We start from the raw sequence: 19,982 nt of genomic DNA, 5'->3' as shown, positions 1-19,982 counted from the left end.
ATCTTAATAATAAAACTATAAACACATTATTGTGTAATGGTCACAAAATTGCAATATTTCTTTAATTGTATTTTTATTGAGGACATGCAAACCATGCACAAAAATGAAAAACAAAAAATATATTTACAGAATGAACACAAGAAGGTAGAAAAGACAATCCACAGATCACTTTCAGCTTCACTGACCTTCACCTTCAACTCTGAAATATCTCACGAAAATGACATCGTCTAATATGGAGATTTCCAGCAAATACAGGTTAAGACTACAAAAAGACTGTTGGCAATTAAATGCATTACAGGAGTATAAACCTCAAAATAATTAAAAACATTTATTTGGGTTCAAAAAAGTGACTGTTCCTCACAGTAACACATTGGCATGTGTTGATCTATAGATTGAGAGCACCAAACGTTGTCTTAGAAACATACAAAAAATGCATCGCTGATTGCTGTATCTGTGTGATGAGTCTTAGCCTTCAAAACTAAACGGTAAATCATGAATGCAGTTAGAGGCAGAAGTCTACAATCCTTTTTTTTTTTTTGCTCTAGTCTCAGATACATGGACAAACCTAACAATAACGGTTTCTTTATATATATATATCTTAGCAATAAGACCATCAGTAGGTAGCTCTCGATTTTTCTTTAAAGCACAGACAAAACACAATCTCTTAAAGATGAAGTGTCAATTTTGCATCACTACTGGTGCAGAAAACTGTGAAAACCCATTTTCACCACTGAATAAAAGGTACTTATGACTTGTTTCTTGTAATTCTGAGAAGAAAAAAAATCTGAATTATAAGTTTATATTTCATAATTCAGATTTCCCCCTCAGAATTCCAAGTTTACATCTCACAATTTTGAGTTTATATTTCATAATAAAATTTTCCCCTCAGAATTCCAAACTGACATTTCACCAACTTGAGTATATCTAATAATTCTTTTTTTTTTTTTGCATAATTCCAAACTGACATTTCACCAATTTGAGTATATCTCATATTTTTTTCCCCTCAGAATTCCAAACTGACATCCCACAATTCTGAGTTTATACCTCATAATTCATTAATGATCTAATATATTATTCTTAGTATATCTATATATACTGTATAGTATATCTATAATCCCCAGGATTCCATGTTTACATCTTACCATTACAATATATTTTTCAATTGTGAGTTTATATCTTGCGATTCTGAATTATACTATCTCAAATTAAGCTGTTTTCGCAGTTACATTCTTGCAAGTTAAAACTCAGAACTGTAACATATAAACTAATAATTGAGGGTAAAAAGTCAAAATTGTGAGGAAAAAGCTTTTATTTTTATAATTTGTTTTTACTTTGTGGCATAAACAGGCTTCCATAGAAAACACACTTCTCCTTTAAGCGTCTCGTCTGAATCTAATGTCGCAGGAGGACAGCACTGGTTGAAAGGCAGTACTAGAATGGGTTCAGTAGTTCATTCAGTAGTTCACAAACACAACAATCACTAGCCGTCTTTACGCCATCAATGCTACGCTTAAGCAGAATGGATTCTGGGTGACTCTGATAAAAGAGCATGCTACATTATGAGTGAGTCTGGCCAGAGGAGAGACAGATTATATAGTGAATATGAATTCATGGAAAGCTATAGTGAGTTGCTGCATAGCCTATTGGGTCGGCAGGGTTTATGGGTTTATTGTGACGAATATTTGCATGATTCAGGTGATATAAAACTGGAAGCCAAAGAAGGCGAAACGGCTGCTGTTGGATCCCCTGGTGGACGAGACTCATGAGAGGGATGTGATATTGGAACGGCCTCCAGGTGGCGCTACGATCTTCTGTGATGTACGCCTGGGGATGTGGTCATCCATCTGAGTGCCTTTGAGCATGTGCAAAAAAAAAAAAAGAAAAGGATGATGATACAGAGTTCACTGTAATGAGGCAGTGTCTGTAATGCCTGCATGAGCTTCAAATGATGTCTACTTGATGTAGGTCACAGTCAGAGACTGACAGAGATTACACATAACACTACTTTTGAAACAGCATTGTTCTGGATGTACATTATACATTTTTCACTAAATGTTTAAAGCCATAAACCAAACCCACAAGGTCCAAGATGAATCGTTACGTCTTTTAAACGCAAACATCTTTTAGTCATGTATAAATCATGTATTTAAATTAAAAAAATATGGTATGTACAGTATAATACTATTGACAGTTATATGTTTTATATATTAATGTATATTTTAAGTCCATTTGCACAGAAAGCTTTGGCAGTGATTTAAGTTTTTAAAGCATTTTTTAAAAAAACTTTTTTTTTTTTCATGACCACAACTGAAATGGTTTTCTCATAATTAAACAATTCTCTTTTTCTTTTTAAAATAATTTTTATTGTGATTTCAGTACCAGTCCCATTTACAAGGTGCTTAATTTCAAATGCTTAAACATAGCATGTAAATACCGCAAATTAAATATACTTAAAAGTAAATCTTGCTAAATATCATATAATATAAATGTAATGTATACTATATAATATAGCAGTCTGATAATTTTTTTTTTTTTAAGAAGTCTTATGGTAAACAAGACTGGAATTATTTGATCAAAAATACAGTAATATTGTGAATTTTTTATTCGATTTTAATGTCACATGATCCTTAAATTCAAATATGCTGGTTTAGTGATCAAGAAATATTATAATTAATTAAAAAAGAAAAAATGTAAAATAAAATAAAACCAAACTTTACATACTGCATGAATATACAGCTAAACACTTCAGTAAAAATAAATAAACACATTATACAAATATTCAAAAAAAAATAATTTGTGGTGGAAATGAGGATTTTTAGTTGTAAAACCGTGCTGTTTTTCCTCTACAGCAAATACAGCTAAATCAAAGGTGCTTACCAGATAAAGTGAACCCAGACTGGTGCAGATTTCGTGCTGGTCCCAGTGGGGTCTTTCCTGGACACGAGGGCCCTCTAGTGGTGGGAGTGGCTGGCACAGATTTGGTCATACTGATGACATCATGAACAGGGCCATCATAGTTTCCTCTAGGAACCCCACGGGCATCAGCCATCTGTGAAATAAAAAAAATATTTGATTATTAAAGTGAAACTTGATAACACAAAAGTTTAGTTTTCAACTGTATAAGTCTGTTATTTGACCCCTGGGATGAGACTCTCTTACCCTGCCTCTGGCCTTGATTCTCTTGAAGACAAAGTCCGGAAAGGCTTTTCTGGGGATGAAGCGGCCTGACCCCTCTGTCACATTGAGTTTCCCGTCCTCCAGAACGATCCTGCCCTGACTGATGACCGCCACAGGGAAACCTCGGCACTCCATTCCCTCGAAGATATTCACCTCCACAGTCTGCGGTGACACACGGCCAGAATTAAATCAGAGGAGGAGTATGAATTTCCACTTGAATATCTAATATTTATATAGCTAGACATAATTGTTTCCACTCCATTTTATTCCATGCATAAAAATAACATTGTTAATGGCTTATCTCTTCTTCCCTCTGATGAAAGATGAAATTCTCATACCAGGTTGTGGGATTTGGCAGAGAAGATTTTCGTCTCTTTGGTGTTCCAGATAACAATGTCAGCATCAGATCCAACAGCAATTCGGCCTTTCCGAGGATACAGGTTGAAGATCTTTGCAGCATTTGTACTCGTTACTGAAACAAAATCATTCTCGTCCATTTTACCCGTTGCCTATGTGACAGAAAAACAAAATCGGAGACTGCTAATAAGACAATGAACTGTCACGAATGAATGGAAGTTGCAAGCATTTGCATAAAAGTAGTTTTTTCAGTAGTTCATGTTTGAACCCTGACATGCAAAGGATGTCAGGAGGATCAAAATGTCACAAGGAATAAAAACTTTAAACTGTGTGGTTTACAGTGTTGAAGTTTACATCTTTTACAGAGACTGTATTGTGAGACCGACCACAGCTTTGTCCCAGACGATGCTCATCCGCTCCTCGATGCCATTGGTCCCTTCTGGGATGAGGGTGAAGTTGTCCTTTCCAACAGCTTTCTGTGCCGTGCTGAAAGTGCAGTGAGCGCTGGCCGTCAGCTGAAGATCCCCACTAAAACAGTTCATGATGGTCAGTAAGTATAATGCTTTCTGAAGACTAGAGGTCTGATTTTCTACACAGATCATATTGGACTGCTTTGTGCATAGTTTACAGACAATAAACAAATGAAATACAAAGATGCAGTTGAAAAGATCATTTCTATAATGACAAATGCCGTCTAACAACAGCTGCACAGATTAGCGTAAGGTTGCAAACAAGCAGAGTGGATGATAATTAGGTGCGAGTAGGCACAAAATAGGACATGCTTTTGGGGGGGTGTTAAATAATGGCACAAATACCAGCAAACCTTAGTAGATCACCTTGCATGGTTTATTTAGTACTTCCCTCCCATAAATTTAGCATCTGAAATGGAAACTCCTACAAATGCATATGCAATACATGGACAGTTATTTTTAGTGCTTTCTTTAGTAAATCCTGATGGAAGTTTTTAATGCTGAAAAAGGGCTTGTGCTTATGCAAGCTGTTAAATCTGGCCTTTATTCTTCAACTTTAAAAGATTTAAAAAGAGTGCAATTAATCTCTCTCTCTCTCTCTCTCTCTCTCTCTCTCTCTCTATATATATATAATTCACATATAGCTATTATATTATGATACTTGTGTATATTTATGCATGTACTATAAATATTTAAGGGTCATATATATGACAATGTTACAAAAGCTGTTCATTTTAAATAAATGCTGTTCATTTGAACTTTTTATTAAAAAAAAAAAATCCTAAAAAGTATGGCTTCTACAAAATATATGAAGCAGCAAGACCTTTTAGCACTGGAAATAATAATAAAAAAAAATGTTTCTTGAGTAGCAATCAGCATATTAGAATGATTTCTGAAGACTGTACTAATGATTCAGCTTTGTTATCATAGGACTAAATTACATTTGAAAACATTTTAAAATCGAAACAGCTATTTAAACTGAAATAATATTTCAGAATATGACTGTTTTTTCCGGCATGTTTTATCAAATATTTGCAGCCTTGCAAGAGGCATGCCAACCCTAATCTTTATATGTAGAGTATGTTTCGGAGAAGCTGGTATTTGGCCTGATTTGAGCAGCTCACCAGGACAGCAGTGAGCTGAGGTACTCCGGTGTGCTCGTGTCGGGGCTGAGCGGAGGAGACATCACAAATGCAGCAGCTTTGGCCCAGTCTTTGCTCCAGTAGTGCGATCCGTCCGCTCCCAGGCCGGCTGCGATTGATTCTCCGTAGATGACCATGCCTGAAAACAAATCAATGCTCATGACACAAATATTCACTGCCTCTTCTCACGGTTTCCTTTGTCATTCTGGTACAGTATTGCAGAACGTTTTCAACTCTCGTACCCTTTTTCCTGGCCTTGGCGATGACATCAGCAGCTGGTTTGCTCATCACTTTTGTGATGTAGAGAGGGCAGTTGGCCTGTTTAGCAATGGTGACGGCTCGATACACAGCCTCAGTCTCCACCTGGAGAAGAACAGCAGAAGTGATGCTGATGTTCACCGGTGGAAGAACAGATCAATCCCTTAAGACTAACCTCCTCCGGGTGGCTCAGGACGTGTCCTTCTGGGCCGGTGATTCCCAGATCCAAAAGCTTCTTCTGTTCCTGAGGTTACGAAGAGAACCAACAATGCATTTAAGTATGGAGAATAAAGGGAACTGGTATATTTTATAAACGAACATAATTGGACTCAAAATGCATTGGCCATTGAAGTTTTCTAGGTTACCTCCTCAATGATGTCACCGTTTTCAGCATGAACCAGAGCGATTGCACCCAGTTCCCTCATGGCACTAAACATCTCATAGATCTACACACACAGACAGTGTTAGTTCTTGGGAACAGGATCTAGAAACCTACATTGCTAAATGTTCAAGATTTTGTTCTGCAAGGATGCATTGAAATGATCAAAAGTGACAGTAAAAACATTAATGCTTTTACAAAGGATATCTATTTTAAATTCTGCTCTTTTCAAAGAAATCCTGAAATACTAAAAAATATATATATATTTTGTATCTCCACAACATTACTATCATTAACATTAATAATGAAAAATATTTCTTGTGCAAATCCGCATATTAGAATGGTTTCTGAAGGCTCATGAAGACTGGAGCAATGATGCTGAAAATTCAGTTTTGCGTCACATGAATAAATTAAATCATATTTTATAAGATATCCAAATAGAAAATGGTTATTTTAAATTGTAATACTATTTCACAATGCTATTGTTTTTACAGAATTTCTGTTCAGACAAACACAGCTTTGCTGAGCCTCTGACTTTTGAACTGTAGACTAAACATCTCTTTATTTTTAGCCTTGTATTTACCTGTGTATCAGAGCTCTGATACTTGTCCTTATAAGCCATGAAGATTAGGAAGGAGTTGACACCTAAAACAGAATTGTGTTTTTATTATGCCATTTATATTTTTGAGGCTGAATGCTGAATGTGTTTTTATTTGGTTAAAAAGAAATCATAAGAAAACCTAGCAAAAACGTAGAAAGCTAAAAACATCAAAGTCACACCTGAAATCTCACATCACCTTTATCTTTGACCAGATGCTCCAGCTCCTCAAACAGCCCATCATGCCAGCGAGTGATGTCGAGGTGCAGAGAGTAGTCACAGCACGACCTCTTGTCCGCCGTATCCCTCCACTGGTCATACGCCGCCAGTAAACTAGCTCCTGGTTCAGGTACAGCATGGTCAACTAAAAGATGAGCAGAGCATACAGATTAAAATCACGCTTAAAAAATGGTTTACTCACCCTCAAGCTGTTCTAAACCTGCATTAATGAGCAAACAATGACAGAATGATCATTTCTATCCCTTTAATATGTTACAAACATATGCTTGTGGTCATAAATGGGTAGCTGACAATATTTCAAGCAATGACAGCAGTCTGAGATGCTACAGAATAACTCATCAAAAACTTTTTCTAATTCTTCCATAATTATGCATGCTAAATTTATAAGCTGCATACAGGATTCTGTGGGCTGGTTTTTGTGGGCATAAATGTAAGTTTTTTAAAGACCAAGTATAGAAAATTTAAGGAACACAATGTAATGTATTAGCAAAATGAATAAAAAAAGTTTGAAAATACAACTTCGAACTGATCTCGATTTTAATTAGTTCTATAAAATAAGAAACTTAGATAAGAAAAATAAGTTTTAATATACCTATACTGACAGATGCTTGTTCTGGTTAAACAAACTCACTTAATTTTGCTAATTTTGTCAAAAAAAAAAAAAAAAAAAAACTAATCTTAATTTCGCATCTCCAGTAAATGGATCTTGATTTATGGATATTTAGATAATTGCAATGGAAAACAAGACAAAAATACAGAGGGAGACATCCATTTTTAGCAATGCATGCAACATTTAATGCCATGAATTTTTGACTTTTTACTCTGATGTGAGACCTCTTTTGTGGAAGGGTAAATTAACAGCACAGCACAGGCATATTTGAAGTAATAGCCAACAATTGTATGGGTCAAAATAATATTTTTTTCTTTTATGCCAAAAATCATTAGGATATTATGTAAAGATAATGTTCTATGAAGATATTTTGTAAATTGCCCCTGAATATATATATATAATTTTTGATGAGTAATATGCATTGCTAAAAACTTAATTTGGACAACTTTTGAGGTGATTTTCTCAATATTTTCATTTTTTTTTTTTTTTGTGGTCCAGGGACACAAATAGTTATTTTCACATGGTAAATTGCTGTAAAAGTTCTGTATGTCTGGTACATGCACCACATTTACTGTTTAAACAAGCAACAGGTTTCTGTCTTTTTTTTTCTTTGAAAAGTGTTATATATTTTAAAGTATGTTTAAAATGTCATATACTCTGTACTAACCTGTTCTTTAACTGTTGCATAAAAGCAATATCACAAAAAAATCTTGATGGGGAAAATGTTTAGTGTTCCTTTTTGTTAACAACCCAAACACAGACTGTTTAAAACTTCTCCATTAAATCAAGATTTGTTTTGTGTTTCACTATTACTTGAAATGATGCATTTAAACCCAATGATTTTTGTGTCCTAAATGACTCCAGTACAGTAGTTTATCTGAGGAAAGTTAAGCCTAGGAGAAGAGAACAGACAGTGACAGCTCTGTGACCCCAATTCAACTGATTTTATGAGACCTGACAAGCTCTTATGCCCTAATACTGTACAGCACACACACTTTTTAGCAGAGACCCTACTCTGTCCCACTAGATTTCCTTTCTGAGTTTAATGATCTGATAACTACTGTAAGTCTTCTACTCTCTTCTCCTCTGTCCATATAAGATGGCGATGTCATGACATACTGATCATGGTGGTTCCTCCCGCTAGAGCAGCTCTGGTGCCGTGGTAGAAGTCGTCTGCGGGGGTCATGCCCAGGTGAGGGGCCTGTAGACAGGTGTTCACATCGATGCCTCCCGGGATCACAATGTGCCCGTAGGCATCCACTGTCTTCACACCAGTTGGTACGATGAGGTTCTCACCAATCTGCCTGCAAGCCAGAGTAATAAATCAACACAAACTGCTTGGGATGTCCCTCATCAAATCACCTTGGACAAAAGAATCTACTAAATTAAATGTAAAATATAATTTGGCTGCCAAATTCAGGACCACGTTTAATCTGATGATGTGGGTTGATTATTTCCCGAATAACTGATTAACTTAAATGCATGCATTGAAATATTTTATATTCAATAATGATAAAACTGAGGGTAGATGATAAGGTTTTATATGTATTTTAAGCATGCAAAATTTAAAACCAATTAAAATAAATATATAAACAATAAAGTTTTTAATGTTTCTGGACTACTTTTGATTTTTCATTAGGGTTATTTTAATTTTTACCCTCGCTATAATATAAAAAGAATAAAAAATAAATAAGATACTTTTAAGTGTAAAGTATGAAATTGTTTAAAACATGCAGAAAATTTAAATAATGAAATCTAAAATAGGGTTTTTGGGCTATTTTTGAATTGCCTTTGGGCCAGTTTTGTTTATGCAGACCGGGCCACCCTGAATTTAACTGCAGTTAAAATAAAAGTAAAAAAATAAAAGAAAAAAAAAAACATTTTTAATGTAGAGATTAGATTAGAAGATAAGAATGTGTTTTTCTGGCTAAAGTGTAGATTTAAGAAAAAATAAAATCTTACTTAATGGTTCCATCTTCAATATAAATGTCAGCATAAAATGACTGGTCATCATTTACGATTTTTCCGCCTTTAATAATGAGTTTATCGCTCTGTGGAAAAAAGAAGACATAAAAAATTACTTTAGTGCATCGTGTTATTTCAAAAGTGATGTAACTTCAAAGTGATTATTCATTGCAAATGCAAATGTTATCATCTGCTCACTCAACCATAGAAGATTAAAAGAGAAAATAAAAATATTTGCATATGCACATTTCTAACTTTAACACAGGTTTGCCATCACTGACATCAGGAATTTGAATATTCAGCTTCAAGATACCCAAAAGATCATTAAATTTAACTAAAATGCTTTGAATTTCACTGAAACCATCCTGACCCAGTTCCAGAGAGCTTTGGATGTAGATATAAAGTGATTTCAATGCACAAAGAGCTGTATAATGCATGCAAATTGTCTTATGCAATATGCAGCGTTCTTTAAGGAGCTAATCAAAAGATTATATCATTTAAAAACCAGACATTTAAGAACCCAGACAGAGAATACAAAGGAAAGATAACAGGCAACTCCATTCATCTGTAACAACACTTTTCTATTTACTTTATTATTCATGCATGACTGCTGCTGTTTTGCATGAATTCGTAGTGACTGATGCTTTTCACTGTCCTTTTTTTTTTGTTTTTGCACCACTTCTTATAATCCCAGTTACAGGAGACCAATGCCTGTTCAATCAACCCTGGAATGGATCTATGCACACACACAGCACAAAACCTAACTCTCACAAAGTCCAAACAGACATGGCTAAATAAAGAAAGAAATAAAATAAACTTTTTTTGAATTTTGCTCAAGGGTATTTCACCACATTCGCTGTGCCAGGGTGGTGTGCAACCCACAGAGCTTCATTTTAATACAATGTGACACTTCCATGGGCGGCCCATCATTGGCACCGCCAAAATCCCTGCCGAGCATTTCCGATTCTGGGCCATAACGTTGCTTGAGGAGAGACGAGACAGACAGCGAGGGGTCTGGGATGCAGCGTGTAACAACAGGACAACCCTTCATCTTAAAGTACTGAATATCCAGAGCCTTTAGTAATGAAGGATAGGAGTAGATTATTAAACATTGCATGAATATGCAACTCATTTTAGTAATTTGCATCACTTTAGTTTTTTTTTTTCTTTTTTAATTTTTTTTATGCAGATGTTTCCAAATCAAAGTCACGCTGAGTGTGCGTGTTTCTGTGGTTTGAATGTGGGTCAGACAGGGGACTCCAGCGGTCAGGCTGCAATGCCAAATTGTGCGGAAGGGAATTGGATCCAATTTGGCTGTACTAACAGCGCTCTTTTCTGGCTTCTCTCACTCCTGCAGTGCACATGTATGAATCCTTGCTTATTAACCCTTTTACTGTCTTTGGGTCATTGTTATTGGTGAAGCATACACTATAATACCACATCATTACTAGAACCTGACATGATCATATAAATAAACTGTTTTGTTTCAAATATTATTATTATTTATATAAAATTAACTATGAAAAGTATGCAATACTGACCTCTACACAAGGTAAAAAAAAAGTATTTTAATACTTCATTTGTAAAAGAATGTAAAAATGCTACAATGGAAACTTGTTAATTGTCTTTAACATAACTTATTTTTTATGACAATATAACGGTCTATTGTCTATTGTAATTGTCATATACATGCAATTTTACTGTAAAATAATGTATAAAATGAAAAGAGATTTATATATATATATATATATATATATATATATATATATATATATATATATATATATATATATAAATAAGTATATACTACAGTATATTAGTATCCATTTAAAATATGTATTACCATACTACATTTTATTTTGTGTAACAAGGTAATACATAACATTCATGGAAAAATATTAAAAAGCAATTAAATAATGAAATTATGTAATACCCCTTAAAAAACACCTACAAAATTTTATTAAAAATACAATTAAAAAAAAGTGTAAAAATATATATTTTATTCTTGATGTCAGTTAACACAGCTACAATAAAGTAACTATGTCAAAATAATATGGTAAGTTTAACTCACTGATATAAGAAATAATATATAATAGAAATAAAATATTAATGTTTCTAACATAATACAAATTAAAATGTTATACAATTATTCCCATTGATCTATCTGTCAAAAAAATCCAAATAAAAATTAAATATTCTATATTATTCCAAAATCATTACTTTGAATGCAAGACTAAATGGTAAAAAAAAAAAAAAACTAAAAAGTAAAAAACATAAAAACTGACAGTGTTAATAGTTAATACTTTTACTAACAGAGAAACTTTTTTTTGTTGTTGTTTTTTTGTTCGTTTGTTTGTTTTTAACTAATGTAGTTAAACCACCTTTTAAATCATGGGGAATGGGAATTTCCCCCATATTTGTTTTACCTCATTTTATTTTATTTTTTATTTTTATTTTTATATTCCTGTATTGTCAGTACTGTACTTGAACTGCTTGTGTTACATTCACTGTATGGTGTTTTGTGCTTGTGTGTGTAATGTGCTCTGTCTTCTATAATTACTGACCACAGCTGCTGGAGAGGGTAATTTAGTGGCCTTTCATTGTACTATTATTAGCATATTTTACATCAACAGACAGATTTTTATATCTCCAATGAGTTAGTAGCTATACATTGGCATACAATGATATATAGTCTGTAAGACCTATACATTAATCAAAGTCCCATCCCATAATGTTTGCCAGGGGCCAGCCAGGGCTCATGGGCAGGGCCCCCAGACACAAGTCTAGGCCGGAGAAGAAAAAATAAAAAATCAACGCTCGCTACGTAAACGTAAAAGGGCGTAAACGGTGCAAACCCGTTATTAACGTAAAAGCCAAATTTGTATTTTATATTAATTAAGACGTCATACCGACTGGTACCGAACTGAGCCGACGTGAATGACTAAAAGACACAACGGACACAAGACACCGGGAATAAGCCACCGGTTCCGCCGCCATGGCAGACTAAACACATTAACACTGAAGCAGCGTCTTCATCTACATTGTCACATCGGTGCATGCATTAGTGCAGCTCTTAAATGTTCACCGGCTTTCTCAGCAGTGTTTGGAGGACAGCAGGTTGTTGCCGGCGGAGGCTCACCCTTGACTGCACAATAAAACCATCCTCCTCCTCCTCAACATCATGTCTCCGTTACTGCAGCCAGCAAACATTCGCCGGTGCCTCGGGTTTAAATCACTAACATTTCTTACCGTCACGCGAGGGTTGTTCTTCTTGCCTTGGAAAGACATGGCACCGGTCTGGGAGCAGCTCTGATTTCCGCGAACGCGAGCCGGGACTCGGGAGGATGATGATGATGATGATGATGGTGATGATGATCGGAGCTGCGCTCACGTCAGAATAAAGGCGCAGCGCGTGAACGGGTGCCGCGAATCGGGGTTTAATTTAAGTGTGAAATTATCAATAGTCACTGTAGACAAAAGCTGTCCAGAGCACCCCGCCCTCTGTCTGTGTCTGCTCACCATCTGCTGCTTCAGTATTCACACCCCATCCTACACCCAGCGCGAGGCGGAACCTACAGAGCAGTCTACATACTTGTTCTTAAATAAAATGTGGACTTGCACAAATTAACTAATTTAATAAAAAGTAAGTTAAGAGAGCATGTTTATTCTTTGGAGAATCCAGTTATCATAAATAAATAAACTAGCAAATAAAAAACAAATAAATAAAAGTTAAATGAATAAATAAATACGTTTAAAAACTGGATATTTTATATAATCGCCTATATTAAATTACTGTATTCTTGGTCACAAGTGCGAACTCATAAATCATTCACTTTACAATAACTTTGATTATGAAAAACTGTAAAAAAAAAAAAAAAAAAAGGTATTACACGTCTTTCAACTCAAAAATTTTACGTTAACTATTAAACAATGTGAATGCGTTATTTGTCGTTTTTTCCCCGAGGAATTTACTAGACATTTAAGAATGTTTCACTAATGCGCGATTGTTTTATTGAACCAAGTACAAACAAAATGTCATCAAGATACATGATTCCATCACAAAGACTATCACCACTACATTAGAAACTGGTATTCCAAGAAAATGTAAAATAAAAGAATCAAAATATAGCCAAACGGCTATTTTGAATTTATAATCTGAAAGGGTTAAAATACATGTGCTTGACACCATCACAATATTACCCAGTATATATATATATATATATATACTATATATATCTACAGTTTTTTTCACAAGTACTAACGTGTCTGAGTCTCCTTTTTATATAAATCATTGACACAAACGGGTAAACCGAAATTGAACAACTTAGCATACTTTAAGATGTAGTGAGAGATGTATGATAGCACACAAGAATAGTTGCAACAGGAGTGATTACCTCTCGTCGCCCGTTCTGCGCGCGACCGGGTCCGGTGGGGTACACGAGGGTCTGACCCTGTGAGCTGCAGGACGGGGTGCGCACCTTTTCACTCACGCTGCTGAAGTCACTCAGGCTCGACGTGTCGCTGAAATTGTCCCTCTGATCGTCCACCCGTCCCCGAGGGTTTCTTCTGGCAGAACTGGGACTGTACGACTCAAAATTCAAGGTCTTGTTCTCGAAAGCTCCTTCGATGTTGCAGAACATCCCTCCGAACTTCACCCGGGGTTTAGGGCTGTCGGTGCCCAATCTGGACAGCAGGGAACCCTGGTCATCCTCCTGGGGAAGGAGTCTTCTTTCAGCCATGGCTCACAGGAGAAATGGGAAGCCTGTTTGAGGAATCTTTGAGCTGGTATTCCAGAGACACTCTTCCACTGAGAGAGAGAGAGACAGGTGCTGTTATAGGAGCTGTCCAGAGAGGCGTGGTGCTGAAATCCTCCACTCACTGGATTAGCAAAAACACGAGCTCCCTCAAGATTAAGGTAAATCGATTATTTTACAAACAGTCCGATCAGATAGAATCAATACTAAGTCCTGTTTCTGGAACTGACTCTTTAGATAATCTCATTCACAAAAGATAAAGCGTTAGAAGAGCAGAATCTATCTATCCATACATCTATCTATACATATATCCTTTTGGAATACAGATATTTAAATATTTTGATTATTTTAACATTTGTACAAATATAAATTAATATGAGGCCATGAATACCGAGTGTTTGTGATTATAAGTAAATGAGTGTATAAATTGTGACATTATCTTGACATACTGACTATGCATTTAAAATAATATTAGTGCTGCATGAAAATCATATACACAAGACAGCACCGTATATTTTAGGAAATAATATTGCATGCATGATTTTCAAACAGCATAAGTACTACTACTAATTACAATTATAGTAAAAAGAAACTGCTCTAAAAGCTATATAAAATGTATTGTTGTATTAAATGTAATGTTGCCACATAAGTTCCCCTCAAATATCGTTGATCACTACTTGTCTGCTGTTCATGGCATAATGCAGATAGAGGGTATAACACTATTGTTATGATAAGCAATGCCTTAAATTATTAAATTATATATAAAAAGTTTTTTTCTGTTCTAATGCTTCAGAGATTAGTAGGTTGTACTAGAAAAAAGTATTGCAATTTCATGCTAAACAGACAGATGCTGCACAGAACAAGTGCTTGCAGATGTCGTTTACAGTGTGTCTGGTCTCATCTGTGCATGTGGAGATCTGGGAAAGTCCATCTGGAGGCTTGAAGATGTGCCCAAAGGAGAGAACTCCTGCCCCATATGCTGAATGCCTCGGAGTGAGTGCGTTAAAACACTTTACAGCCAGAATGGATCATATAAAAGCACAATAGCTGCAGTCTAACAATAGCCTGAGGAAAGATGGCTTGCATTTCATCTAATATAATGGATACATGATTCATTTCCATTCATACGTGACCAGAGACACAATCTCACCACTTCTTACACGCATTGTATCTAAACAGATCTATACAATTTTGTCAACTACTGTGCAATGTAACTGTTAAAACAGACACAAGCAGTCATAAATTCAAAAAGAGTTTTAGTAGGAGAGTGCATGTGAATAAACTAACATACTGTTTATTTCCATATCAAATGCACTTTTTAAATTCACGTCATGTAGCAAAAAATGGGTTTTCCTGCATGTTTTATAGTTAAGCACAACATTCAAAGGCAGCGATCGTAAAAGACATCTATTTTCATTTCCTTATTTCTGAAAACACAAAGGACTCCTGGGTATCTGTGAGCTGCAGCCCATATTCCGGAGCCTTCCGCTTTCTGGGTTTCTCTTTGATTGTAAGGCTGTGGCATTTCTTAGTTGCAAGATGTAACAGAGTGAGATGGAAGAAGCTGCCGGAGGCAGAAAACCTAGATTTTACCACGGTCTCCTCTCCTCCTTTACTATCTCTCTCATCCATGCCAGAGCTGAATCTTACCAGACAGGAAAGTATATGAGCTCAGCAACATGGCAGCTTCATAACATTATGATTTCTATTAGTTTAGCCTCTTAAAAACCACTTAGCTCACTATTGCTTTAAAACTTCATTAACCTCTTAATATGTACTGCTAGACACTAAAATATTTCTCCAGAAGTTCTGACAACTCAGACTCTACAAAACATTGTTGCAAATTTGTCTAAAACCCTTAAAATTGAAAATTATAAACTGCTCTATTGCGCCCTCTACTGACAGAACTGTTGCTGACATTAAAGACCAACCTTTTAAAATAAAACCTCTTGGACAAACAGATTAACTGAATTTGCATTTAACAAATAAAAATGATGATGTTGATGATGATGATAATATACACAAACATATTTATAAGATCTACATGTTATAACATGTTATATTTAGTATATATATATATATATATATATATATATATATATATATATATATATATATATATATATATATATATATATATATATATATATATTAATTAATTAAACAGAGGTACTATATATAAAAAGTACCATATACCATATATTGTATTACTATATAAAAAAAAATAATATTGCTATTTATTATTATAGAGTTTTACTATATACAGCCCAAGTATTTCTATTTACCAGACCCTTGATCTTGAAATAAATAAAACAAATAACTTTTAATTAATGTATATTAGTACAGAAGTACTAATATATAACAAATATGTTAATGTTTAATTGCACAACAAAGCATATTCAAAGCATGTACAAATCAAGCTTATCTTACCTTTCCATTCAGAGGCGTGTTTGTACCCCAGAATCCTCTGTGTGGCTTTATTTTCAATGAAAAGAAAAAGACGCAGAAACATCCTCTCAGTTTTTCAGTCTTCCTCTTAGAAATTTATTTGAAACACTGCTCCTGTACATTAGAAAACCAGACAATAATTATAATTCCAGGATTAATCTTTCAGTTCCACTTCTTTCAATGCACAGGAGCGGGCGAGTGCCACCACGCAAACACCAGACGCACTGTACCACCAGAACCAAAGCAGAGAGAGGGTAAACAGTGGGAGGAAGGACTGAACGTAACACCTCTCATTTCATCAGGCTTCCAAAGGGAAGCAGCCTCCAGCACCACCTGCTTAGCAGGGAAAGGAGAGAACGCCTTAAATTCCACACGCACAGAGGTCACACAAAGCAAAGTTCAAAAGGTCAGTTGGATAAAAACAGTTTTAGTCCACAAGGATGAGAGCACCATATTCCATGTCCATGTTCCAGAGTTGATGTGAACAGTTTGAAGTCTTGTATCAGCGCAGAAGAGATGGCTGGGACTTTTGATGACACGTGTGCCACCCTCCTCTGGAACAGAAGAACACTTGAGGCCTGTGAGCTAAACAAAAACAACATTTACACTTAGAACCTGAATCGAAGTTTTTAAATATTTTATTCAAAGACGTCTCTTATGCTCACCAAGGCTGCATTCATTTGATTAAAAATACAGTAAAAATAGTAATATTGTGAAATATTATTACAGTTGTAAATAACCATTTTCTATTTTAATATATTTTAAAATGTAATTTATTCATGTGATGCAAAGCTGAATTTTTAGCATCATTACTCCAGTCTTCAGTGACATGATCATTTATAATGTTTTCTTTACATCTTTTTATTTTTGTATGTATATGTATGTGTGTGTGTGATTTTTAAAGAATAGAAAGTTCAAAAGAACAGCATGTGTTTTAAATAGAAACTTTGTAAATGTTTAAAACCAACTGAAACTCCTTGCTATTTTTAAATCTTGCTGACCCCAAAAAACTTTTTTGAATGGTAGTGTATAATAAACACTACAAAGCTTTTAATATTCAGTCTTTAAATCTTTTTATACTCCGCTCAAACTATATAACCTTCAAAATGTTGTAAACATTTAGTTTAGTTATAACATTCAATTCGGTCTTCACAAACTTTCTTTTCCTAGTTTATGATTTCACATTAACAACAGCTGTTGTAGCTGTAGGATTCTGGTGCAGTTTTGTTATTTTGTTATATTAACATATTCAGCCACAATGTTATTTTAAGTGGAAGAAGGGTGATTTAAGATATAATCTCCTATAATCTAGAATGTATGAAGTTGTCATGTATTACCGGAGTCCACTGAGCCGCATGGCACCGTTTCCTGCTTTCTGGAAGAGCTACGACCAAAGAATGAAGGCTAAAGAAAAAAATAAAAATAAAAATAAAAACTGAACATGGGAACAAAAACAAAAAAAAACAAAAAACAAACACCACAACAGAACAAAGAGGAGAGTATGAATTAAACATTATATTTATACTTGAGAGAAAAACATTATTGGAGAAGATGATTGTGCTGATCTTGACATAAAATGATAAAGTGCTCTATATGATTACCTTTTCTTCTAGCTCCTTTATTTGACGCTTCTGCGCTTCTATCCATTCTTCCAGCTCTTTTATCCTCTATTGAGACGGGAAAAAAACATCAATAATTAGCTCTAGTAACAATTGGCCAAAACGAAATACTGACGCTTTTTAGTCACACACATAGTACGTACCGCTTGAGCATGTTGTAGCAGTTCCATCCTCTCTCTGAGTATCTGCGCATCTCTCTCTCGTAATTCACTCAAGACCTGCCTCTTCCACTGATCTACAGCCTCTCTCAGCGAATCACGGTCCTGCTCGGTCAGCAGCTCGGACACCTTCCCACCTGTCTCCTCCTGCTGCAGAGCGTCAAACAGCATGGCCTCCAACTCAAGGATGCGCTGAGAGAAACACAGAGGGGTGTGGGCCAGAGATGGCATGCACTCTCCACCAGGGGGCACAGGACTGCTTCTCACAACAGAGTCAAACCCCTCTGCAGTGCTTGAGAATAAAGTATATGGATTATTGGCCATGTGTTATCTGATGTACAGTCCTTACCTTATGTGCATGGTCCAAAGACTGCTTTCTGTAGTCTAATTCCTCGTCTAAATATCCTTTTTGTTTGCTAAAGAGCTCCTTGGGAGAAAAAAGACAAGAGGAAATAACTATTTTGATGTAAAAACACCACATTAACAAAGTTATTCTACATAGATGAGTGAGTGAGATTATCATTATTATTATTCAATTCTATAAAAAAAAAATATTTATAAAAAAAAGGATATATATATATATATATATGTGTGTGTGTGTGTGTGTGTGTGTGTGTGTGTGTGTGTGTGTGTTGTTAATTATACCAAAACCACCAAGTATTTATAGATATATATGTGATGTAATACAAATCATTAAAAAAAATCTACAGTAAATTATAATTTATTTCTAAATAATAACTTATTATGAATGAATGAATGAATGAATGAATTAATATTTTCTTTTATTTTGGGGCAAAATAAGTAAGATGAGCTTATGGAAATTAAAGCGTGTAATGCATTTAAATACATTTACCTTTTCACTTTCGATGTCCAACATTTTCTGCTGTAATGCTGATTTGGTGACTTCAATTTGCTCTAACCACTGGACACAAGAGACGTCAAAATACAAAAACATTTAACAGTCATTAAAAAAGCATGAAATTAACATAAAAAAAAAAACATACCTTCTCTGCTAATGTTAATACTGTTCTGGCATGAATAACCACCACTTGCTCCTCATTGGTCAGATTCTGTGCATGTCATCCAATGAAAAGACGAGACATCAGTGACAGAGATACAGTATGCATGTGTACCAAACACACCCAGGCATGTGTTTAAACACACACATTTACATATGAAATCAACATACACTTACGGCGTTATCCCCCAGAATATCGAGTTTCTTCATCAGCTCTGTGATCACAATGTCCTGTGGTGTGAGAAAGACTTTATTTGAGAGATATTAAACCACAAATTCTTCTCCAAACATCAGCAGATTAGATCTGAGCTGGATCACTGACAGTCTGTTACATGTTTGGACTGATATCAGTTCAGAAAAACTTAATGGAAAATGTGCAAAAAAATAAAATAAATAAAATTCTCAGCTGATATGTGCAATAAAAACCAACAGGAACCTTAAAATAATTAAAACCTAGTCAAATATCTACAGTAAGAGTTGTTTTCTGTGGCACTGGTTTTCATAATTTTCTGTATTTTTAGATGATTATTAACTTAAAATATATTATTATATCTTTAAATATCATAATAGCGTTATCATCACTATGTGGGGTAAGTTGTCACTATAAGAATCTGCTGTATATTTTAAAAGACACGCCATATCTGTATTTAAAATGTACTATAATATAAAAAGATTTATTTTAAAAGATTTAATAATACAAATCTGAAAACACAATAAATTAGTATAATGTTAAATATTTTTTTTTATGAAATATAAAATTATATATATATAAAAGGGGAAAAAATATGT

At 34.8% G+C, this 19,982-nt stretch overlaps 2 protein-coding genes across 16 annotated transcripts in view; both read right to left on the bottom strand.

Annotated features, from left to right (window-relative positions):
• Positions 1-56: 56 nt before the first annotated feature.
• Positions 57-16,500, bottom strand: LOC127968985 (dihydropyrimidinase-related protein 4-like). 2 transcript variants are annotated; one of them, XM_052570511.1, is made up of 15 exons: positions 16,381-16,500; positions 13,591-14,003; positions 9,194-9,282; positions 8,351-8,535; positions 6,581-6,745; positions 6,367-6,428; positions 5,770-5,850; positions 5,580-5,648; positions 5,389-5,509; positions 5,129-5,285; positions 3,921-4,062; positions 3,516-3,686; positions 3,160-3,339; positions 2,878-3,049; positions 57-1,852 (listed from the first exon to the last, which is right to left on the bottom strand). In XM_052570511.1, exons 2-15 carry the CDS (start codon positions 13,933-13,935, stop codon positions 1,761-1,763), a joined length of 2,031 nt encoding a protein of 676 aa, XP_052426471.1. In that variant the 5' UTR covers positions 13,936-14,003; positions 16,381-16,500; the 3' UTR covers positions 57-1,760. The 2 variants fall into 2 exon arrangements, with proteins under 2 accessions (XP_052426471.1, XP_052426472.1); XM_052570512.1 differs by lacking the exons at positions 13,591-14,003; positions 16,381-16,500 and adding an exon at positions 12,446-12,723.
• The window catches only part of jakmip3 (Janus kinase and microtubule interacting protein 3), a 36,514-nt gene continuing 32,996 nt past the window's right edge, over positions 16,465-19,982 (bottom strand). For 4 of the 14 annotated variants that reach the window (XM_052570501.1, XM_052570510.1, XM_052570508.1 and 1 more), the window contains 8 exons: positions 19,371-19,424; positions 19,180-19,245; positions 19,029-19,097; positions 18,525-18,602; positions 18,161-18,367; positions 18,000-18,065; positions 17,736-17,833; positions 16,465-16,983 (listed from right to left, as the gene is read on the bottom strand). In XM_052570501.1, coding sequence (XP_052426461.1) covers positions 17,783-17,833; positions 18,000-18,065; positions 18,161-18,367; positions 18,525-18,602; positions 19,029-19,097; positions 19,180-19,245; positions 19,371-19,424 — 591 coding nt within the window. In that variant the 3' untranslated portion in view covers positions 16,465-16,983; positions 17,736-17,782. Of the gene's footprint in view, positions 16,984-17,735; positions 17,834-17,999; positions 18,066-18,160; positions 18,368-18,524; positions 18,603-19,028; positions 19,098-19,179; positions 19,246-19,364; positions 19,425-19,982 lie in introns of all 14 variants that reach the window. The other 10 variants (XM_052570497.1, XM_052570503.1, XM_052570506.1 and 7 more) reach the window with 3 other exon arrangements.

Source organism: Carassius gibelio, chromosome B12, assembly GCF_023724105.1.
Source record: "Carassius gibelio isolate Cgi1373 ecotype wild population from Czech Republic chromosome B12, carGib1.2-hapl.c, whole genome shotgun sequence".
NCBI classification, from domain to species: domain Eukaryota; kingdom Metazoa; phylum Chordata; class Actinopteri; order Cypriniformes; family Cyprinidae; genus Carassius; species Carassius gibelio.
Note: the sequence above shows the minus strand (reverse complement) of the source record. Positions and strands in the feature narration are given on the sequence as shown.